Genomic DNA, 24,837 nt, shown 5'->3' with positions numbered 1-24,837 from the left:
CTGCAATATTGAAGGTTCAGAGTTATAATTTGCTGGCACTTAGAATAAAATGCTATTTAAAAACAGCATGATGTTTGGTGCAGTACCTTGTACTCTGAATGTAATATCTTCTCGTTTAGTGCCTGAGGCATTTTTGGCTTCTACTGTGTATACACCACGATGGTCCCGGGTAGCATCTCTAATGAAGATTGTGCTATATCCAATAGCTGTAGTTATTTCTATATTCATCATCTTCTCAATCTCCTTACCATCTTTAAACCATGTCACCTGAGGTATTGGACGACCTTTGATTAGAGCTTTAAGTCTAATRCTCTCTCCAGCTTTGACAGTAAGGCCTTCAAAGTGCTCAGGACCAAATTCAATTGTTGGAGCAACTAAAATAAGAAAATGAAGAAATTAAAATCAGTTCCCATACAGCTAAGTATTTGTTCCTGATACTCTTTTAAAATAATTTCAAAAGACTGATATACAGAAATCTTTCCCGCAGAAAATGACATTCTCTAAAAAGCAATTTTATATAAGCTATATAATTACTTTTCATGTTAGCACACAGTGTATCATACTACAAAGCTGAAAGGCTTCAATATATGCTGCTACACTATGTCAAGCCACCTAAGGCAAATTTTCACTTCTAAATTATTCAGTGTATTAGAATATTACATCATCTATGACTTCTTCCCAGCTTTGCTGCTACGGTTTATCCAACACTGATGTAGAGTGTTATGCCTTTCAGCAAAGGTATTTGGAGTCTCTGGTTTCCCTGGTCAGGTTGAAATTACTGTGAGTACCTTCCTGATGTTCACAATCATTAGAAACTTTTTTCTGACTCACAAAAGGAAAACTACAGGGCTGCTATCCATGATATGCTTGCCAAGCCTCAGAGTATCTGATGTGAACTGTCAAAGTTGCCACAAAGTAGCAAAATCATAACTAAATTTTAATATAGAAACATATATGCTGCATAATTTCAAGACATGTTTTGATTRCCACTAAATCTCAGCAGATAAAAATGTAGTAACAAGGCAAAAAGAAGCAGCCTAATAATATTTTGAAAGAAAAATTACTGCCTTACTCAAATACAACAATTAATTACATTTGTCTGCTAGATTCTGGTCTTAAATTTAGCATTTCCCACCTTGAGGAACATAGAGAAATTTGTCTGAGTTGACTAGAAGGGCACTCATGCATTCTTTCCCCAGATGGCCTCACATTTCCCATTAGTACAGCCAGACTGTATCTGGCTTCAGTACACAGATACAAGCATATTGAGAAATGATTCTTACTGCTTTCATCTCTGGTCATGATATAGCCGGAAGATTGTGAAGGTGGGCTGATTGTTCCAACAGCATTTCTTGCAAGCACTCTGAACTCATACCGGTCACCTGGGCTGAGTCCTGTAACTGTATATTGGCATTCACTGACATCAGTAAAGTTACATCTGAGCCAACGGTCTTCACTTCCTTGTCGTTTCTCAATGCTGTAGGCCACAATCTTACTGCCTCCATCACGCAGTGGGGCAGTCCATTTAAGGGTGACAGTTTCCCTGGTGACATCAATATAATCAGGAGTACCAGGTGGGTCTGAAAGGAAAATAATTTTATTAAGATATATTTTTATTACATTTTTTTTAAATTACTGCTCACCATAGTCCACACCAGAATTTTCATGACTAAGTGATCGGTCATTCACTTACCTACTGGAGATACTGCCAAAGTAAATTTGCTTGGTTCGCTTGCTTGGCTTAGACCCGCACTGTTTTCAGCATATACTTGGAACTGGTAATCCAGGCCCTCAAGTAATCCGGTAATTCTGTATTCTCTGCTAGATATTAATGCAACATTAACTTTCTGCCACAAAATGCTGTTTCTTTCTTTCTTTTCAACATGGTATCCAATAATCTCTGAACCACCATCATAAACAGGAGCATCCCAAGATATGGTCATTCCATCAGCAGTTACGTTGTATACAACAGGCTTGCCTGGTGCACCTGGTGGTCTAAATTGGTGTTTTACCACAACATCTGCTGAGACAAGAGGTGGGCTCACTCCATATCTATTTTCTGCTCGAACTCTAAACTGATATTCGGTGTCTTTAACAAGGTTTGGTACTTTGAAAGTTGTTCTAGCAGCACTTGAACACACCATCTTCCAGTTCATTTGTGAAGTTTCTCTCTTTTCAATACTGTAGCCAGTAATTTCTCCTCCCCCATCATCTTCAGGAGCTTCCCATGACAAAACAACACTATCTGCTTTGATTTCATCTAGTCTTAAAGGTCCTTTTGGCTTAGATGGAGGGCCAAGAGTTATGACTGTGATTGTGAATGTTTTTCTGGAGATTACATTATCAAGAATTAAAGTGTACTTGCCACCATGCTCCTTTTTCACATTTTTGATGCTTAAGCTTATCTTGTTTTCAGTTTTCTTGAAACGAAGTTGTTCGGTTTCTTTAAGAGGGAGGTTGTCCTTCAGCCAGCTCATCGATGGCTTAGGTTTACCTTTGTAGGGCAATTCAATGTGCAGGTTATGTCCAATTCTTACAGCAATTTGACCTTCAGGAATATCAGAAAGGTCAGCCTCAGGTGTTATTGTATATTCTTTCACTGTAATGGGTCCAACAGTAACACCATCACTCATGCCTTTTTCATTTTTAGCAAATACTCTGAATTCTATGACAGAAAGCTCCTTAAGTTTTTCAACTTCAAATTCACAGCTCTTGCTTGTACCTGCGTATGTCCATTCTTTTTCTTCCTGCAGTTTCTTTTCAATAACATAGTCAGATATAATGCTACCACCATCATAGTCAGGTTTGCTCCACTGCAGTTTAACAGAGGTCTTTGTAGAATCTTTCATGGCTAGGTCTTTTACAGGTCCGGGTATGTCTGCAGCTTTCACTGGTTCTGAAGTCTCACAAGGTTCACCCAATCCAATTTCATTTTCTGCAAGAACACGGAAGAAGAATGCAGTCTTCTCTGATAAATTAGTTAGCTTAAAGGTGGTATGAGCACACTTTGTTGTTACAGTAGACCAGGCTCTTTTTGTAGCATCTCTTTTTTCCACAACATAATTTGTTATTTCAGAACCACCGTTAATGAGTGGTGGCTCCCATACCAGTGTAACAGTGCCACGAGAAACATGCTTAAGCTGCAGTTTCTGGCAGGCAGATGGTGTGTCAAGTACTTTTACATTCACAAATGATGATTTTGGTTCTCCAACTCCATTTTCTATTGTAAGAACATATTTTCCTGTGTCATTTCGGGTAACTTGAGGAATAGTGAGTAATGTAGATGATTCTGTGTTCTGGATGATATATCTTTCATCAATCTGAAGATTCTTGTCACCCTTTCTCCATGTGACAGTTGGAGGAGGTCTTCCTTTGAATGGAATCATTATTTGCACATCTTCACCTGCTTTAGCAATGATAGAGGTTCTGAGAGCAACATCCAGATCAATTTCTGGTGCCACTGTGGAATAAATAATGAAAATAAGTAATACATACTTGAGATGTAAAACAAGAAATGATTTGAAATGTCAAAACATGGAAAAATGATAAATTGCTGAAAGGCATAGAGTACCGAGAATATCTTTAGCTTCAACAGGTTCCATCATTTCAATGGGCTCTCCTTGTCCAGCACAATTTATAGCAGATACACGGAAATAATAATTAACACTTGGCTGAAGATGGGATACAACATACTCAGTTGTTCTCACTTCTCCCTTAGTACTAACAACGGTCCATTCCTGCTCTTCACCTTCCCTTTTCTCCACTACATAGCTGGTAATTGGACTTCCTCCATCATAAGCAGGTTTAATCCAGCCAAGGGTGACAGATGTTTTGGTTTTGTCCACAACCTTCAACTTTGTTGGTGGGCCTGGTTTATCTGTAAGTAAAAATTTAAGGAAAAAAAAATCAGAAGCCCTATTTACAATTAATTGTAAACTAAAAAGGAATAAAATCTACCCTCAGTTACAATCCCATCCAAATGGCCCACTCATGCCTATCCAGCTAAACACACTGTACATCATTGTTTCTTACCAATAGGATCTGCAGCCTTGTAGAAATCAGAAGCTTCAGAGAATGGACCTTGTCCAGCTGCATTGACAGCACAAACACGGAAATGATATTCGCTGTTTTCAGTCAGACCTGTCACTTTCTGTCTAGTGTCACGGATGGTTTCTTTAGTAACCTTGAACCAACTCAGACTCTTCTTGTCACGTTTCTCAAGAAAATATCCCGATATTTCACTGCCTCCATCAACAGTGGGCCTATTCCAGACAACAGTCATAGAATTCTTGGTTATCATCGTAACCTCTGGTACACTAGGTGGTCCAGGCGTAACTGAGTTAAAAACATACACATGTCAGTAGATCGATAATAAGAAAAAGCACACAGKACAATTCAATTGCTTTAGTTAATATACATATTTCTTACCAAATGAATTTTTGGCTATAACTGGTTCAGATTCTAGGGAATCACCAACTCCAAACTTGTTCACGCCACGGACACGGAACACATATTCATTTCCTTTGATGAGTTTTGTGGTAGTCATGATACATCCTTCCAATTTTTCAGAAATTAAAGACCATACCACCCGACTTGTCTCCCGCTTTTCAACAACATAGTGTGTTACAGGTGCACCACCATCGTCTGCTGGAGGCTCCCACATGATTGTAATCTTTTCAGCGGTGACTGTCTTAAACTGTATAGGCCCAGTTGGGGGTCCTGGCTTGTCTGATGAAGGCGGAAGAAAGGAGATATTAAGTATGTTTCACTGAATTACTGTCCAACAGTATAACAGTATAACAACTCAAAACTTACCAAGTATCTGTACTCTAACATGGGCTGATGCTGAACCCATGGCATTCTTCAGTTTTAATTCATAGGTGCCACTGTTAAGTCGAGTTGCATCCTTGATGAGTATAGAAGCAAATTCTGTTGTGTTTTCAATAGACACTGCTGCACTAGTTTGTATTTCRTTGCCATTTCTAAACCATTCAATTACAGGTATAGGCTTGCCTGAGATGCCTAGTTTTAGCTTAACTGAAGTTCCTGCTTTGTATTTCACTACTTCTGTATATTCTGGTGGCACATCAATTTCAGGTGCACCTTAAGGAAAAATAAAATAAAAAAAAAACATAATTATTTTGGAGTTATATTTAATAARAATAAAATAATCATGCTTTATCTAAACTACTATGTACAATAGTTACAGGCATTTTAGAAATGCTGATTAAAATAAAGCTAGCATGTATATCCATATGGGCAGACTACTGTTCCTAAAAGAATAAAAGTACCACAAGATTTTAGAAATACAGACGTAGCCGAAGAAAGTCATTATGATCGTGCCCAAGTAATTCACAATCATTGAACTTATTAAATCAAGGTAAGTTAAATTTCCCTGTTAAAAAGATAGATGATGGTTCTAAAAAACAATGCTTCCTTTAAGTTTTCTAGTGCCACAGAACAGTACTGTTACATCATTGCAAAACACTTACCATATGTATCAACACATGTGATAGGACCCACAACATCTGACGGATTACTAATGGAACCAACAGCATTCTTAGAAAAGACCCGGAATTCATACTGCGAATTCTGTGTCAGACCCGATACTGTAAACTGAGTCTCAATAACATTGGTGAAGCTAGCTTTTGTCCATCTGCCATCTGGAAGATCACGTTTTTCTACAATGTATCCAGTGATCTTGCTACCGCCATCAAATGCTGGTTTCTGCCATGAAAGAGTGATAGCAGTCTTGGAAATATCTGTGACACGAACATTTCTTGGTGGTTCTGCAATAGAAAACACAAGAATATTGGTAATGAGTACCAGCTAGTTTTGTATGTTGGCTTACTGTACAGGAAAGAGCATTGCAGGAAGAAAAAAAAAAGTGGTACTTAAAATGATCAGACTCCTTCATTTTCTAGAGAATACGTACCACAAGCATCAATCGCAAGGACTGGATCAGAAGGATGACTTGCTTTTCCAATTCCAGCTGCATTTTCTGCATAAACCCTAAATTCATAGATAAGGCCAGCACTGATGGTTGTGACTTTAAAGTGAGTTGTACGAATGAGGGTCTTGTTTGCCTTCTGCCACAGTATACTATTCCTGTCCTTCATTTCTAGGTGGTATCCAATGACTGCACTACCACCATTAGTGACTGGTTCATGCCATCCAACAGTAATACTCTCTCGGGTGACATTAGTGACCCATGGTGTGGAAGGAGGCCCAGGGGTAGCTGAAGAGATCAAAAGAAGTTGTCAGTTGTTAACCARATTAGACTATCAACAATTAAACAGTCAAATGTCAACACTCATAGTGTGGGGAGCATATTACTTACTGTAAGGAAGCTTGACAACCACACATTGTGAGTCGATGTGGTCACTGATGCCAAAGCGGTTCTCTGCTTTGATACGGAATTGGTATTCTTCTCCTGTTGTGAGCTTCATGACTTTAATGACAGTTCTAGCAACGGTGGCAGACACTTCAGACCAAGCAGCAGTACTTGTTTCTCTTTTCAGTACAATATAGTTGGTAACTTGACTTCCACCATCGTAAGCTGGTGGCTGCCATTTGAGAGTTACACTCTCTTCAGTGATATCACTAAGGACAACAGGACCAACAGGAGGACCTGGTCGGTCCAGCACAACAATATTAATGTACGATTTTGTGGTACCACTTGAATTGGCAGCAGTGATGTCGTATCTGCCAGCATCAGCAGCCACACTTTCTTTAAGGTTAATGATGAGACTTTCTGCTGTGGTTTCTGTATGAAATCTCATGGTAGGTTTCAGTGGAACACCATCTCTAGACAAAGTCACTTTCGGCAATGGCTTTCCAGAAACTGGAATTTCAACTTTTAGGTTTGATCCTGCTCGAATGTATACAGTGTTATGAGGGAAGCCCTTCATGTCAATCTCAGGAGATTCTGAAAAAAAAAAAAAAMAAAACATTTTCAAAACATTAAAAATGTTATTTTTTAAAAGTAGGAACCCAGTGTAATGTATATCAGCTTTTGTCTCTGATGTCAGGAAGCATACCTAGTTGTTCTTTAACTGTAACAGGGAGTAGKAGTTCCTTAGGATCACTTAAACCAGCTTGGTTTTCTGCAGACACTCTGAAGAAGTAGTCAACATTTTCCTTAAGACCACGAACAACATGATGAGTTGTCTTTACAACTGCACACTTAACCCATTTTTGCTGTCCTTTCTCAAGGGCTTCAATGAGATAGCTCACAATTCTGCTTCCACCATCATGTTCTGGTTTTAGCCATGAAAGAGAAACACTGTCCTTTGTGACATTTGTTACTCCAAGCTTTTCTGGTGGGCTTGGTTTTTCTGAAAAAAAAATACAATGAGTTAATCACTATAACCTGTATCTTTTTTATATTAGTTGTTTACACAGGACTGCCATGTGGATTGAGGAAATGTGGTTTTTAATGAATTCATATATTAGAAACATTCTAGGTAAAATACAAGCAAAATTTAAAATTTAAGCTATTAGCTCTTTTTCGTTTGTAAAACTACAGTTACTTACCATAAACTCGTCTTTCTTACTGTAATCAGAATGTTTTAATACTATTTTGAAGTAAACATTTTAAAACATGTATTACTTCACGTAACTATTACCAAATATTTAGTGAAACATACCTGTTATTTTAGTTCCCTCCTTGGTCTCAGCGGGCACTCCAACGCCATACTCATTTTCTCCAGAAACTCGGAAGTAGTAAATGGAACCTTCTTGCAAGTCAGTTACCTTGTACGAAAGGCGATGACAATTGTTTGTCACAGTGACCCATGCCTTTTTGCTAGCTTCTCGTTTTTCTATAACATAGTTCTTTACAGGTGCTCCACCATCATTTTCAGGAACATCCCAAGATAGCACAGCAGATTCTTTAGTTACATCTTTTGCAGCAATATTAGATGGTGGCCCAGGAGTATCAAGAACTTTCACAACTAAAGTCAAGGTAGCTGTGTTCAGGATATTTTGTAATGTTAATATGTATTTTCCAGAATCATTTCTTGTTGCTTTTTCAATAGTAAGAGATGTGCAATTATCTGAAGTATCGATGCTCGCTCGTGTACGGAGATCAGTTTCTGGTTTATTCCATGTTACATTTGGAATTGGTTTGCCTCTGAAAGGAACGGTCATTGTGAATGATCCACCAGCCTTTACAATTAAAGTCTTCCTCATTTCACTGTCAATATCAAAGGCAGGTTCTTCTTCTCTTTCCTTTGCCACCTGAGGTTCTGAGACATCRCTCGGTTCACTGACACCAACTTTGTTGATGGATTTTACTCTAAAGACATATTCAGAGCCTGATATTAAGCCAGTTACAGTGTATTCTGTACCTCTTAAGTTTTGAATAGCGATTGACCAGTCAGTTTCATCAGTTTTCTTGTATTCAACTGTGTATGCAGTTACAGGAGCACCTCCATCAAATAGTGGCTTTGTCCATCCAATTGTGATATTTGACCTTGTAGAATCCATAATCTTGGGTTTAGACGGTGGAGATGGCAAGAAAACTGGATCTTCTGCCCGAATCAGTGGTGTTGTTTCACTTGGAGGACTGAGACCGGCAGCATTTTCTGCATAAACTCGGAATTCATATTCACACCCTTCACGGAGACCAGATGATTTCACTCTTAAATCATAAACTGGTTTTTTGTTTACACGGATCCATCTTAGACTAGTTTTTTCACGTCTTTCAATTACATAGCCAGAGATTTCATTGCCTCCATCGCTCTCCGGTCTGGCCCAGCACAGAGTCATAGAATCTTTGCTCACGCTAGTAATCTCTAAAGATGTAGGTGGACTTGGAACTGTAAATGGATCTAGGGCCTTGACGGCAATACTTTCCAGAGGCTCACCAACGCCATATTTGTTAACTCCCATCACCCTAAAAATATACTCATTGCCCTTAAGTAATTTTGTCACTTTACAGGATGTTGTTCTAAGCTCTCCTTCACAAAGTGTCCATGCAATTCTGCTGGTCTCACGTTTTTCTACAATATAGTAATCAATGTCTGCGCCACCGTTTTCTTGAGGGGGTCCCCATGATAAATGGCACTTTTCAGCAGTAAGGCCATTTATTTCTAATGGGCCTGCAGGTGGACCAGGTCTATCAAGTACTTTGCAATTAATTGCCAAAGATCTTGTTCCTGCAACATTTTGTAGTGTTAGTACATACTGTCCTGAATCACATCGAATACAGTCCTTAATAGTTATTGCAGTAGTGTGGTCTGTTGAGGATATTTCAACTCTAGCTTTTCCCTCTAGTTCCTTGCCATCCTTTGTCCATGAAATCACTGGTATTGGCCGTCCTGCAATATCAGCATTGACTTTAAACACTTCTCCAGCTTTCACAACTACAACATCCCTGAATTTGACATCCATCATAATTCTTGGAGCCTCTACATCATCTTTTACAGTCACAGGCCCAGTTGATTCAGATGGCTCACTAAAAAGTCCAGCAGCGTTCTTTGCAATCACACGGAATTCATATCGTTGGTCTTCTGTAAGCCCACCTACATCAAAGTATGTTTCTTGCACATTAGTAAAATTACACTTTAGCCAACGACCATCTGGTATCTCTCTGCGTTCAATAATATATCCTGTTACTTTAGCTCCACCATCATATTCTGGTTTAGTCCATTTCAGTGAGACACAGGTTCTTGTAATATTAGTAACTTCTGGTTGACCAGGAGGATCACATGGATCTCTTGCAGCAACTGGTTCACATGATTTACTGCATTTGCCTATTCCTGCAATGTTTTCAGCATACACACGATATTCATATAACAGTCCTTCATCGAGACCTGTAACTTTCATCTGTGTATCAGGTATAAGACTTTTGTTGACTTTTGTCCAAAGAATGCTGCTCCGTTCTTTACACTCCAGGTGATATCCTAGTACTTTGCTGCCTCCATCATTAACTGGTACCTGCCAGGTTACAATCATGAAAGCCTTAGTTGCATGTGCCACATGAGGAGTTCCAGGTGGTCCTGGAGGCTTAAATGGATACTCTGCCACAACGGAGGGAGAATTAGCATAAGTACTCTTTCCATAGCGGTTTTCTGCACAAATACGGAACTGATATTCAGATCCAGTGATCAGTCGAGATACTTTAATTGATGTTCTTGCAACTGCTGCAGATACTACATCCCATGTTGTTGTGGTAGTTTCTCGCTTTTCCACAATGTAATTGCTAATGTGGCACCCACCATCATATTCTGGAGGTTTCCAAGACAGAGTTATACTATCAGCACTAACTTCATCAATATGCACATCAGTTGGTGGTCCTGGTTTGTCAAGGACAATTACTGTTAAAGAAGCTGTTGTTGATCCAGCACTATTTGAAAGGTGTATTTCATAATGTCCCAAATCTTCATTTAAAGCTTCCTTGATGGATAGCGAAGTTGAAGTCTTTGATGTGTGAACATTTACCCTGGTTGTCTCTTTTAAGGGATTTCCATCCTTCTTCCAGCTAACAGTTGGAAGAGGTCGCCCTCTGAATGGCACATCAATCTTAAGATCATCTCCAGCTTTTACACTGAATGTGTTGAAAAGGAGCTCAGCAGAAGGCTGGATTTCAATATCTTTTGCGATGACTGGGACACCAAGTTCTCTTGGATCACTTTTTCCTTTTTCATTAACAGCAATCACTCTGAAACTGTATTCTTCTCCCATACTTAGGCCTGATATTGTTGCTTCTAATGTTTTTACTTGGGTACATGCACTCCATTTTATACTTCCTTTACTTTGCATTTCGACTATATAACCAGTAATTTTACTGCCACCATCACTCTCTGGCTTTTCCCATTTAATTGAAGCAGAGTTGTGAGTCACATCTACAAGAATTACCTTTGCAGGTGGAGAAGGTGGCTCAGAAACCTTAACTGGGTCAGGTGTTTCTGCTGGTAAGCCTGCCCCGTATTCATTTACAGCTAAAACACGGAAGTAATAACTACATCCTTCTTGTAGTTGAGCAATTTTGAAAGAATTCTTAGTGCAGTTGTTGGTAACTGTAGCATATGCCTTTCTTGTGGATTCTCTCTTTTCAACTATATAATTGGTAATTTTAGCTCCACCATCAATAAGTGGTGGTTCCCAGGCTAATGTTACAAAATCTTTTTTCACTTCTCTGATTGTCAAGTTCACAGGTGCGCTAGGTGTATCAAGAACTCTGACATTAACGAAAGCTGATTTTTTGCCACTGTTGTTCTCTAAAGTCAGGTTGTATCTACCACTGTCAAACCTATTCACGTTGTCAATGACCAGCATTGTATAGGAACCAGTGACTTCAATCTGAGCTCGATCACTAATTGTTCCTTCTGCTTTTTCCCATTTAACTTCGGGTTCTGGTCTTCCTTTAATGGTGACAAACAGACGTAATGTAGCACTAGCACGTACAGTGACTACTTTTCTGAGATCTGCATCAAGTTCAATTTCAGGAGGTTCAATCTTGTCAGCTGCAATGACTGTACCAGGTATAATAGCAGGTTCTCCTACTCCTTCTGAGTTAATAGCACAGATTCGGAAGTTATACTCCTGGTTCTCTTTAAGTTTTGTTACAGTGAACTGTTTTCCTTGTAGTCCTGTTGGTGGTGTGCAGGTAGTCCATTCATCAGCAGAAGCTTCTTTTACTTCTACTACATATCCTTTAACAGGAGCACCACCATCATAAACAGGCTTACTCCAGGCAAGGGAAACTGATGACCTGGAAGTATCTGTAACCTTTGGATTGCTTGGTGGGCCTGGTGGGTACAGTATATCACAGGCACGATAGAAAACGGATGGCTCACTGGGTTCTCCTACACCAGCAGCATTTTCAGCAGAAACTCTAAATTCATAAAAATGCCCATCAGTAAGACCTGTTACTCTGAATCGCAAGTCTGTCAGCCTTTTCTTATTGCATTTGGTCCACCGGATACCATCTTTATCTCGTTTTTCAAGTATGTAACCTTCAATTTCAGCCCCTCCATCATCTTCTGGGCGACCCCATGTTACAACCATAGAATCTTTTGTGATTGCTGAAACTTCAGGTGTTGAAGGAGGACCAGGGGGTTTGTATGGATTACGAGCCACAACTGGCTCAGATTCCAAGGGCTCTCCAATTCCATATTTGTTCACTGCCATTATACGGAAAATGTACTCATTGCCTGCAAGGAGTCTAGTTACTTTGTGGTTAAGAGCCTGCACATCTGTAGCTACTTGTGTCCATGAAAGCCTGCTTGTCTCTCTCTTCTCAATGATGTAATGTGAGATACTAGAACCACCATCATGTAAAGGTGGAGCCCATGCCAAGTAGCATTTTTCTGCAGTGACACCTGTAACCTTCAAAGGTCCTTCTGGGGGTCCTGGCCTGTCAAGCACTTTTACAGTGATTGGAATAGATTTTGTGCCACCAACATTTCTGAGGTTAAGCGTATAGTGACCTCCATCTATTCTTATACAATCTTTGACAGTAAGAGTTGTTTTCTGAATGGTAGATTTAATTTCCATTCTTGCAGTTGCTTCTTCAAGGTCTTTACCATCTTTTGACCATGTGATGTCAGGAATAGGTTTGCCATGGATATCGGCTTCAAGAACAAAAGTTTCTCCAGCATGAACAACAATGACATCTTTGTATTTAGGATCCAGTGAAGCCCCTGGTGCTTCAATTTCATCTCTGGCAGTAATGGGTCCTGTGCTTTCAGATGGTTCACTCAAGCAACCAGCTGCATTTCTTGCAATTACTCTGAATTCATATCGTTGGTCTTCAACAAGACCACTAACTGTAAATTCTGTTTCCAACACATTTGTAAAGCTGGCTTTCATCCAACGACCATCTGGTAGTTCTTTCTTTTCTACAATATATCCTGTTATTTTGCTTCCACCATCATATTCTGGTTTCTTCCACTTCAGCGTAACATTATTTCTTGTTACAACAATGGCCTCTGGGCGACCAGGTGGGTCACATGGATCTCGGGCAACATATAACTCCGATACTTTGCTGACTTTGCCAATGCCAACAATGTTCTCAGCAGAAACTCTGAACTCATATTCAAGACCCTCTTCAAGGCCATCTGTTTTATATTTGGTGTCTGGAATGAGTGACTTGTTCTGTTTTGTCCAAAGAATGCTGTTCTTATCTTTACGTTCAAGGTGGTAGCCAAGAACTTTGCTTCCTCCATCAGTAACTGGTTCATTCCATTGTACGATCATATGGTCCTTGGAAGCGGCTGTTACAAATGGAGTTCCAGGTGGTCCTGGCACTTTATATGGGTATTGCACAACAATAGGTTTAGAATCCAAAGGAGAGCTTTTCCCATATCTATTTTCAGCAGAAATCCTGAACTGATATTCAGAACCTGTTTTAAGTTTTGTTGCTTTGATAGTTGTCCTTGCAACAGTTGCTGAAACAGTAGTCCATGTAGTAGTGCTTGTGTCACGCTTTTCCACTATATAGTTGCTTATCTGACAGCCACCAGTATAATCAGGTGGTTCCCAYGATAAAACAACAAAGTCTGCACTAACTTCATCAAAGCGGACAGGTCCTCGTGGTGGGCCAGGCTTTTCCAGTACAATTATGCTCAGATGCTCTGTTGCTGTACCAGCTGTGTTTGATGCTGTTACCGTGTATTTACCAAAGTCATCTTTGTTGCTTTCTTTAATATGTAAGATAGTGGATGCTGATGTATCCTGAATATGCAATCTGGTTGTCTGTTTAAGTGGCTGGTCATCTTTTGTCCAAGTAATAGTAGGTTTGGGTCTACCTATAAATGGTACTTCTACCTTTAGATCTTCTCCAGCTTGCACACTGTATGTATTAAACATCAGCTTGAAACTTGGCTCAATTGTCAAATCTTTAGCTACCACAGGAACTCCAAGTGCTCTGGGATCACTTTTGCCTTTTTCATTGTAGGCAATCACATGGAATTGATATTCCTGTCCTGGACTCAGACCAGACACAACTGCATTGCATGTTTTGGTTTCACTAACTACACTCCATTTTTCTGTTCCTTTAGGCTGCATTTCAACAATATATCCCAAAATTCTGCTACCTCCATCATGTTCAGGTTTTTCCCACATAAGCGACGCAGTTCTCTGAGTCACATCTGTGAGAGTTACTTTCCCAGGAGGCAGAGGTGGCTCTGAGGCTTTGACAGCATCTGTGGTTTCAGCTGGAACACCAATTCCAAATTCATTTTCAGCCATAACTCTGAAGTAGTAAATTGCTCCTTCTGTAAGATTTTCAACTTTAAAGCTTGTCTTGCCACACTTAGCACTTACATTTGCAAATGCCTTCCTGGTTGACTCACGCTTGTCTATTATATAGTTCTTTACCTTTGCACCACCATCAATTATTGGTGGTTCCCAAGATAATATGGCAGAATCTTTCTTTATATCCTTTACTACTAAGTTTTGTGGTGGTCCTGGTGTGTCTAAGACTTTTACTGTAACAAAAGCAGTTTTAGAACCGCTGCTGTTCTCCAACTTAAGAAGATACTTTCCAGCATCATTTCTATCACAGTTGTCAATTGAGAGTTGTGTGTAGTTTATGCCTTTATCAATTTGAACTTTTTCTGTGAATTCACCTTCTTCTCGGGACCATGTGATGTCAGGTGTTGGTCGGCCTCTGAATGGTATGTGAATCCTAGCAGACCCACCGGCTCTTACAACTATGCCTTTCCTTAGCTCTGAATCAATATCAAGTTCTGGAGCTTCAAGTTTATCTTCTGGTTTAATAGTACCAGGAATGGATGCAGCCTCTCCTACACCAACCTTGTTGAGGGCACATACTCGTAGTTTATATTCTTGATGTTCAATAAGCTTTGTGATTTCAAATCGAGTGGCACGCACACCTGTCTGTGGAGTAACAAGTGACCATTCATCTTCATCTGCTTTGCAGATTTCTACAAGGTATCCCTGGATCTCAGAACCACCATCATAAATAGGTTTACTCCAACCAAGCGTAACTGAACTTTTGGTGGTATCCACAACATGAGCATTCGTAGGTGGACCAGGCTTGAACATGGGATCACAAGCTTTAAAGTAAGGAGAAACTTGGCTTGGTTCACCCACTCCAGCAGCATTTTCAGCAGAAACTCTGAATTCATACTCATGATCCTCTGTTAATCCTGTAACTCTTAATCGAAGGTCTGTAATTCGGCGCTTATTACATTTCATCCATCTGATGCCTGTGCGGTCTCTCTTTTCTACAATGTAACCAATGATTTCACTGCCTCCATCACTATCTGGTCGGCTCCAGCAGACAGTCATAGAATCCTTTGTGATGTTGGTAATTTCCAAGGCCTTTGGTGGACCAGGGACTACAAAAGGATTTTTCATCATTACTGGCACAGATTCTAATGGCTCACCAATTCCATATTTGTTAACTGCCATAATACGGAAAACATATTCATTTCCTTCCAAGAGTTTTGTTACTTTCAGCATTGTAGGTACAACCTCTGAAGCAACAACAGTCCATGCTAGGCGGCTAGTTTCTCTCTTCTCTACAATGTAGTGAGAAATATCACTGCCACCATCATGAAGAGGAGGAGCCCATGCCAACGAACATTTTTCAGCTGTAACTCCTGTCACTTGTACTGGGCCTTGTGGAGGTCCTGGCCTGTCCAGGACTTTTACATTTACTGACACTGTCTTTGTCCCTGCAACATTAGAGGCTTCTAAAATGTACTGTCCACCATCAACTCTAATAGCATCTTTTATAATCATTAATGCACTGAAATCTGTGTTCTTTATTTCACATCTAGCAGTTTCTTCAAGTTCTTTATCTCCTTTGTACCACTTAATTGTTGGTAGTGGCTTTCCATGAACATCAGCCTCAAGTCTGAATGTTTCACCAGCATTTACAACAACTGTTTCTCTGTACTTTGGATCCATTGAAATTCGTGGAAGTTCAACTTCATCCCTTGCTGTTATTGGTCCTGTACTGTCAGAAGGTTTGCTTATTGCACCTGCAGCATTCTTTGCAATTACTCTAAATTCGTATCTTTGGTCTTCAGTAAGCCCTGTTACAGTGAACTGAGTTTCGATGACATTTGTGAAGCTAGCTTTCATCCAGCGACCATCTGGTAAGTCACGTTTCTCTACAATGTAACCAGTAATCTTACTACCACCATCATATTCTGGTTTGGTCCACTGCAGAGTGATAGAGCTTCTTTTTATTATTATAGCCTCTGGGCGTCCTGGAGGATCACATGGGTCACGAGCTACATAGCACTCGGAAACTTTACTTGTTTTGCCGACACCAACAATATTTTCTGCTGAAACTCTATATTCATATTCTATTCCTTCTTCGAGGTTAGTTGTCTTAAAACTTGTGTCCTGAATGATAGTCTTGTTTACTTTAGTCCATAAAATACTGTTTTTCTCCTTCCTCTCAAGATGGTAGCCCAAAACTTTACTGCCACCATCATTTATTGGTTCATGCCACTGTACAACCATGGAGTCTTTTGTAACAGTTGTCACAAATGGGGTGCCAGGAGGACCTGGTTCTTTGTAGGGGTACTGTGCTATAACTGGTGCAGAYTCCAAAGCAAAGCTCTGCCCATACCTGTTCTCAGCAAATATTCTGAACTGATACTCTGAACCAGTTTTCAGTTTAGCCACCTTAAGGGTAGTTCTTGCAACAGTAGCAGAGACTGTTTCCCATACAGTGGTTGTTGTATCTCTCTTATGAACAACATAGTTGGTGATTTGGCAGCCACCTGTGTAGGCTGGGGGATTCCATGATATTGTAATACTTTCTGCACTTATTTCATCAAACTTCACAGGTCCCACTGGAGGGTCAGGTTTGTCTAGGGTTATGACTTCAACAGAGGCAGACTTTTGCCCAACAACATTAGCCACTGTGATTTCATATGTGCCACTGTCCTCTTTGCTCGTTTCCTTGATATTCAATATAGTTAGATCAGTCAAATCGCTAACATTGACTCTGGTTGTCTGCCTTAATGGCTGACCATCTTTTACCCAGGTAACAGTTGGTTTAGGTCGGCCTCTAACTGGTACTTCTACTTTCAGATCTTGTCCCACTTGGATACTGTAACTATGAAAAGCAGGTCTTACATCAGGTTCAATTACCAGGTCTTTGGCGACTATTGGAACGGCAAGTGCCCTAGGATCGCTCTTACCCTTTTCATTTACAGCCATTACTCTAAAAAGATACTCYTCCCCTTGAGTTAGGTTAGTAATAACCGCTTCAAGTGTTTTTACGCGAGCACACTCTGACCATTTCTCACTGCCCTTTGCTTGCATTTCAACAATGTATTGTATGATTTTGCTGCCACCATCATGTTCAGGTTTTACCCAGCTTAGTGAGACACTGTTTCTTGTGACATCATCCACCGATATTTTCCCAGGAGGCTGTGGAACTTCAGCAACTTTAATTGGGTCACTGGTTTCTGCAGGGAGGCCGATTCCATATTCATTTTCAGCAGAGATTCTAAAGAAGTAATAGCAGCCCTCCTGAAGTTGATCTACTTTCCATGAAGTCTTGTGGCAGTTTGTTGCAACAGCTGCGTATGCCTTTCTTGTTGCTTCACGCTTTTCAATAATATAATTCTTTATTTTTGCTCCACCATCCAGGAGAGGAGGCTCCCATGAAAGTGAAACAGAGTCTTTAGTGATCTCTCTGATTTTTAAATTAACAGGTGCACTTGGGGTATCCAACACTCTTACACTGACAAAGGCAGACTTTGTTCCACTGCTGTTTTCTAAAGTCAGGGTATATTTTCCAGTATCAAATCTGTTAACATTGTCTAGGACAAGAGAAGTAAAGCTGCTAGTGGTATCGATAATAGCTGCCTCTCTGATTTCACCATCCATTTTACCCCATTTTACTTCAGGTGTTGGACGACCTCTGATAGGAACGAACAGTCTTAAGGAACCACCTGCCCTTACATTTACAATCTTCCTTAACTCCATGTCAAGGTCAAGGTCTGGTGGTTCCATCTTTTCTTCAACAATAACAGAACCAGGAACGTCTGCATGCTCTCCAACTCCTGCTCTGTTAACAGCACAGATACGGAACTTGTATTCGTGTTTTTCTACTAATTTTTCTACTTCCATATGAGTGGTTTTAATTCCAGTTGGAGGGGTACAAATTGTCCATTCACCATCACTTACATCACATTTTTCCACAATGTATCCCTGAATTTCGGAGCCACCATCATAGATAGGTTTACCCCATGAAAGGAAAACTGAAGATCTTGTAACATCCACAACCTTAGGATTATTGGGTGGACCAGGCTTGTAAATAGGATCACATGCCTTGTAGTAAGTGGAAGGTGGGCTTGGTTCACTAAGACCAGCAGCATTTTCAGCTGATACTCTGTACTCATAATCGTGATTTTCTATAAGCCCAGTCACTCTGTATCGCAGTTCGCTAATCAGGCGTTTGTTACATCTTGTCCAGCGAATACCTTCCTTATCTCGTTTTTCAAGGACATAGCCTAGGATTTCACTACCACCATCTGAGGCTGGTCTTTCCCATACAACTATCATAGAATCCTTGGTAATGGCTGTGACTTCTGGGGCCTTTGGTGGAAGCGGCACTACAAATGGGTTCTTTGCAAGTACCAGTTCAGATTCAAGAGGTTCACCAACACCATATTTATTTACTGCCATGATGCGGAAAACATATTCATTTCCTTCTAAAAGTTTGGTAACTTTGCAATTAAGGGTTTGCACGTTTGAATCGACAACAGTCCAAACCAAGCGACTCGTTTCTCTTTTTTCTACAACATAATGTGAAATATCACTGCCACCATCTTGTAGTGGAGGTTTCCAGGCCAACATGCATTTTTCAGCAGTAACGCCTGTAATTTCAACAGGTCCTTCAGGTGGTCCAGGTCTATCAAGAACTTTGACGTTAACAGGAACTTTCTTTTCACCTGCGACATTCTTTGCCAGTAATACATACTGACCACTGTCAACTCTAATGGCTTCCTTTACACTAAGGCTTGTTGCAAAATCAGTACTTTTTATTTCCATGCGAGCAGTATTTGTTAGTTCATGATCACCTTTTAGCCACTGAATGGAAGGTATTGGTTTGCCATGAACATCAGCATCAAGCTTGAATGACTCACCAGCATGTACTATGATAGTGTCTTTGTACTTTGGATCCATACTTATCTGAGGTGGTTCTACTTCATCTCTTGCTGTAATTGCCCCTGAGCTCTCAGACGGTTCACTGAAAACACCTGCAGCATTTCGTGCTATAACACGGAACTCATACCTCTGGTTTTCAACAAGGCCAGTTACTTCAAATTGGGTATCAATGACATTTGTAAAACTTGCTTTCATCCAGCGACCATCTGGTAGCTCCTTCTTTTCAACAACATAGCCCGTGATTTTACTTCCACCATCATATACAGGTTTACTCCACTGGAGTGTTACTGAGCTTCTTGTGACAATAATAGGTTCTGGACGACCTGGAGGGTCACATGGGTCATGTGCACTATAGCATTCAGATGCTCTACTTGCCTTTCCAATGCCCACTATGTTTTCTGCATAAACTCTGAACTCATATTCAAGACCTTCCTCAAGGCCAGTTGTTTTGAATTTAGTATCTGGAATAGGTGTTTTATTCAGTTTAGACCACAGAATGCTATTTCTTTCTTTGCGCTCCAAGTGGTAGCCAATGATCTTGCTACCACCATCATTGACTGGTTCATTCCATTGTACCACCATACTGTCTTTTGACACAGTTGTTACAAAAGGTGTGCCAGGTGGACCAGGAACTTTGTATGGATATTGGGCTATGATTGGCTCAGAGGTGAGGTAGGTACTCTTCCCGTATCTGTTCTCAGCTGCAATTCTGAATTGATATTCACAGCCAGTCTTTAATCGACATGCCTTTACGGTTGTTCTTGCAACAGTAGCTGACACGATCTGCCAAGATGTGGTAGAAGTGTCCCGCTTTTCTACGATGTAATTATTAATAGAGCTGCCACCATCATACTTTGGTGGTTCCCAGGAAATAGTAATACTATCTGCTGTTACTTCATCTACTTTTACTGGTCCAGTTGGAGGTCCTGGTTTGTCAAGGACAACAATATTTAGGGTCTCAGTTGCTTCACCTGCAGAGTTTGTAAGTTTAACCAAATACGCTCCCACATCTTCTTTACATGCTTCTTTTATTGTTAACAGTGTGTTGTTTTCTGAACTTTCTGCATTTACTCTTGTAGTCTGCTTCAGCACCACGTTATCTTTGTGCCAAAGCACTGCTGGTTTGGGTCGACCAACAAAAGGAACATCAACCTTTAAGTCATCTCCCGCTAGAACACTGAAAGTGGTAAACAGTAGTTTGAAAGCTGGTGGAATCACAAGATCTTTTGCAACTACTGGTATACCCAGCTGGCGAGGATCACTAATACCTTTTTCATTCTGAGCTGAAACACGGAAGGTGTATTCTTCACCTTGGATCAATCCAGTGATAGTGGCTTCAGTAACTTTTACTGTAGCACAAGTTGACCACTTTTCACTGCCTTTGCTTTGCATTTCTACAATGTAGCCCAGAATTCTGCTACCACCATCATGCTCAGGTTTTTCCCAAGATAAGGAAACGCTGTTTCTTGTCACATCCAACAAAGTTATTTTCCCTGGTGGAAGAGGTCTTTCTGATACTTTTACTGACTCTGAAGTTTCAGCTGGAAGGCCTATTCCATATTCATTTTCAGCTAGGACTCTGAAGTAATAGTTGCASCCTTCTTGCAGTGCATCAACTTTCCAGCTAGTCTTGTGGCAATTGGCATTAACAGTTGAATAAGCTTTTCTCGTTGACTCACGCTTTTCAACGATGTAATTTTTTATTTTAGAGCCACCATCTATGAGAGGAGGCTCCCATGTGAGTGTAACTGATGATTTTGTAACTTCCTTTATTTTCAAATCCTGAGGTGCCCCAGGGGTATCAAGAACTCTGACGATCACAAATGCTGACTTACTGCCTGAACTGTTTTCGATTGTCAGTATGTATTTGCCACTATCAAATCTATTTACATTTTCAACAATAAGTAAAGTATAAGAGCTTGTTGATTCAATGCTTGCTCTATCCAAAGATGCTCCGTGTTCTCTTGTCCATTTTACTTCAGGTGCTGGCCTTCCTTTAATTGGGACAAAAAGCCTTAGAGTACAGCAGGCTCGGATAATGACAACTTTACGTAGCTCTGCATCAAGCTCAATCTCTGGAGGTAGCACTCTTTCTTCAGCTTTTGGAGTCCCAGGAACAAGAGCTGGCTCTCCAAGACCTTCAGAGTTCATAGCATATATCCGRATCTTATACTCCTGATTTTCTTTCAGGTCAGTGATGGTAAAGGAAGTGGCTTTTAGACCTATTGGTGGAGTTACAATCTTCCACTCATCTTCTTCAGGTAGTGCTATCTCAACCATGTAACCTGTAATTTCTGAACCACCATCATAGATCGGTTTGTTCCAGGCTATTGTAATTGAGGACTTGCTGCTATCCAAAACACGAGGATTACCTGGAGGACCAGGCTTAAATACAGTATCACAGGCTTTATAGAATGGGCTGGTTGGGCTTGGCTCACTAAGTCCAGCAGCATTTTCAGCTATGACCCTGTATTCATATTCATGGCCTTCTGTCAGTCCAGACACTTTATAACGTAAATCAGTAACAACTCGTTTGTTGCATTTCACCCAGCGTAGACCAGCTCTGTCACGACGTTCCACAATATAGTTAGTTATTGGGCTCCCGCCATCCGAATCAGGGTGGCCCCAGCAAACAACCATAGAATCTTTAGTAATTGCTGTAACTTCGGGTGTTTTGGGAGGATCAGGAGGCACATATGGATTTACTGCAAGAACAGGCTCTGATTCCAGAGGCTCACCAATGCCATATTTGTTAACAGCCATAACACGGAATACATACTCATTGCCCTTCAGCAGCTTAGTAACCTTCAATTTAGTTAACGGAACTTCTGTGGCTACAGTTGTCCATGCCAATCTACTGGTTTCACGTTTTTCAACCACGTAATGGTCAATTTTTGCGCCTCCATCATCCAGTGGAGGTAACCACGACAGCACACATTTTTCTGCAGTGACTTCAGACACAGCCAAAGGCCCTTCTGGGGGACCAGGTCTATCAAGAACTTTAACATTGAAGATATGCTTGGCAAAGCCACCAGGATTAGATGCAGTAAGTGTATAAGCACCACCATCTCTTCTTGAAGAATCTTTGTTAATAAGAACTGTAGAGAAATCTGCTATTTTTATTTCTAATTTTGCTGCATCTTCAAGTTCCTTTTCTCCTTTTGTCCATGTCATAGTTGGTGGAGGGCGACCTGAAACATCAGCTTCCAGCCTGAAAACTTCACCTGCTTTCAGTACTAAAGTGTCTTTGTATTTAGCATCCACCTTTATCTTTGGTGCTTCAATGTCATCTCTACATGTTATAGCATCTGATGGCTCAGAGGGCTGGCTAACAGCACCACCAGCATTCCTAGCAATCACACGGAATTCATATGAAGCATCTTCTGTCAAACCACTTACAGTGAATTCTGTCTCTAGTATATTGCTGAAATTAGCTTTCAGCCAACGGCCATTAGGAAGGTCTCTTTTTTCAACAGTGTAGCCAGTTATCTTAAAACCTCCATTATATTCTGGCTTAGTCCATTTCAATGTCACTGCATGTCTTGTAATGTTCAGAGGAACTGGCTTACCAGGTGGATCTATTGGGTCTAAAGCAAAGACAGGTTCAGATGGCTTGCTTGGTTTGCTTTTACCAGCCAAATTTTCTGCTACAACACGGAATTCATATGCAATGCCGTCAGTAAGTCCAGTTGATTTAAAGATATTGCCTGATACTAGCATTTTACTTACAGTCTGCCAAAGAATGCTATTTCGTTCTTTTCTTTCAACATGATAACCTAGAATTGGGCTTCCACCATCAGTAACTGGCTCATTCCAGCTAATGGTCATGGTTTCTTTGGTGACTGCAATCACCTGAGGAGTTCCAGGAGGTCCGGGTACCTTAAACGGATAGTTGGCAACTATAGACTCCGAAGTAATGGCTGGACCAATTCCATATCTGTTTTGAGCTTTAACACGGAACTGATACTCAACTCCAGTGGTAAGACGAGTGGCTTTAAACATAGTACGTATCACTGTGGTCGCCAGTTCAGTCCATGTGGTACTGTCGGTCTGACGCATTTCTACAACATAGTTACTTATTGGTACACCCCCATCATTCAAAGGAGGCTGCCATGAGAATGTTATGAAGTCAGATGAAATTTCATCAAATTTGATTGGTCCAGTAGGAGGCCCAGGTATGTCATGAACTTGAACTGTGATAACTTCACTAACTTCTCCAACAATATTTTTAGCTGACAGTGGGTATTGGCCACTATCACTTCGTATACATTCATTGATGTTTAATATGGTTGCAGTTGCAGTATTTTCATAATTAACCCTTTGTGTTTGCTTAAGTATCTGGTCTTCTTTCTTCCAGGTCACGGTTGGTCTTGGACGACCAAGCACAGGGATTTCAATCTTAATATTGTCACCAGCTTTGGCAATGACTGTTTTCTGGTAGATACCACGGAGGTCGAACTCTGGAAGCATTGTTTGCTCTTTGATAATAACTGGCCTGCTTTCTCTTGGGGCACTCCTTCCAGCACTGTTAACTGCCATAACCTGGAAAGTATACTCTTCATTTTCAGTTAGATTCTTCACTACACAGTCCAATGTTTTCACTGTTGTGATGTGTGCCCACTGGGTGGAGCCTTTCCTCTGGGCTTCAATTACATACCCAGTGATCTTGCTACCACCGTCATGTTCTGGTTTTGGCCAAGCCAGGCTAACTGAATTCCGTGTTACATCCATAATATGGAGGCTCTCAGGTGGTGATGGTGCCTCGGAAGCTCTTACTGGTTCTGCAGTTTCAGCTGGTTCACCAATACCAAACTCATTTTCAGCTAGCACTCTGAAATAGTATTCACACCCCTCAGCCAGGTTAGGAATTCTTAGAGAACACTTCTGACAGTTGGTTGTGACTGTTGAATATGACTTCCGAGTTGATTCACGTTTCTCAACAATATAGTTTGTTATACGTGAACCACCATCTATCAGAGGCATATCCCATTGGAGAGTGATGCTGTCTTTGGTTATTTCTCTAGGCTTAAGGTTTATTGGTGGGCCTGGGGTATCCAAAACTTTTACATTTACGAAGCCAGTCTTCTTACCAGCAGCATTTTCAAGAGTCATTATATATTTTCCTGCATCATATCTGGTGCACTCTGTGACAATCAAGAGTGTAAAAGAGTCTGTATTTTCAATGCTGGCACGTCCTTTGAGTGAAACATCATCTTTTGTCCATGTGACTTCTGGAGTTGGACGTCCTTTAATTGGCACAAAAATCCGAATAGTTAGTCCAGCTCTAACAACAAGTGTTCTTCTCAGCTCAGCATCTAATTCAAAGTCAGGAATCTCTTCCCGGTCTTTGATTTCGACACTTGGAATTATTGCTGGTTCACCAACACCTACAGCATTCATGGCAGAGATTCTGAAATTGTATTTGGCTCCTGGCTGCAGATCAGCAACAACAAACTGAGTGATTCTTAAAGCAGTTCCTGTTGTGTCTTTTACCCATTCTTCTTCTCCTTCCTTTTGATGCTCCACTATATAGCCAATGATGTCAAGTCCACCATCATAGTGAGGCTTGCCCCAGGCTAAAGATGCACTTGTCTTTGTAGTATCAGTCACTCTTGGATTTGCAGGTGGACCTGGTGGATCTGGAAAGTGAGGAAAAGATAAAATACCACATTATGTTAGATAATTATATTATAGAGAAAGTCACTCTTATTGTTTGTATGA

At 40.5% G+C, this 24,837-nt stretch overlaps 1 protein-coding gene across 1 annotated transcript in view; it reads right to left on the bottom strand.

The window, feature by feature from the left end:
* The window catches only part of LOC146600541 (titin-like), a 242,582-nt gene that overhangs the window by 21,018 nt on the left and 196,727 nt on the right, over positions 1-24,837 (bottom strand). The window contains exons 268-279 of the mRNA XM_085321165.1: positions 7,650-24,755; positions 7,041-7,337; positions 6,341-6,928; positions 5,936-6,238; positions 5,493-5,789; positions 4,816-5,103; positions 4,429-4,728; positions 4,033-4,335; positions 3,572-3,877; positions 1,694-3,460; positions 1,284-1,580; positions 87-374 (exon numbers count right to left, since the gene is read on the bottom strand). Of these exons, the coding sequence (XP_085177291.1) occupies positions 87-374; positions 1,284-1,580; positions 1,694-3,460; positions 3,572-3,877; positions 4,033-4,335; positions 4,429-4,728; positions 4,816-5,103; positions 5,493-5,789; positions 5,936-6,238; positions 6,341-6,928; positions 7,041-7,337; positions 7,650-24,755 (22,140 nt within the window). The remainder of the gene's footprint in view (positions 1-86; positions 375-1,283; positions 1,581-1,693; positions 3,461-3,571; positions 3,878-4,032; positions 4,336-4,428; positions 4,729-4,815; positions 5,104-5,492; positions 5,790-5,935; positions 6,239-6,340; positions 6,929-7,040; positions 7,338-7,649; positions 24,756-24,837) is intronic.

The sequence above is a fragment of the Rhea americana genome, unplaced genomic scaffold (genome assembly GCF_003343005.1).
Source record: "Rhea americana isolate MKP2758 unplaced genomic scaffold, rheAme1 scaffold_12, whole genome shotgun sequence".
Lineage (NCBI taxonomy): Eukaryota > Metazoa > Chordata > Aves > Rheiformes > Rheidae > Rhea > Rhea americana.
The sequence above is the reverse complement of the archived record's forward strand: the minus strand, read 5'-3'. Positions and strand labels throughout refer to the sequence as shown.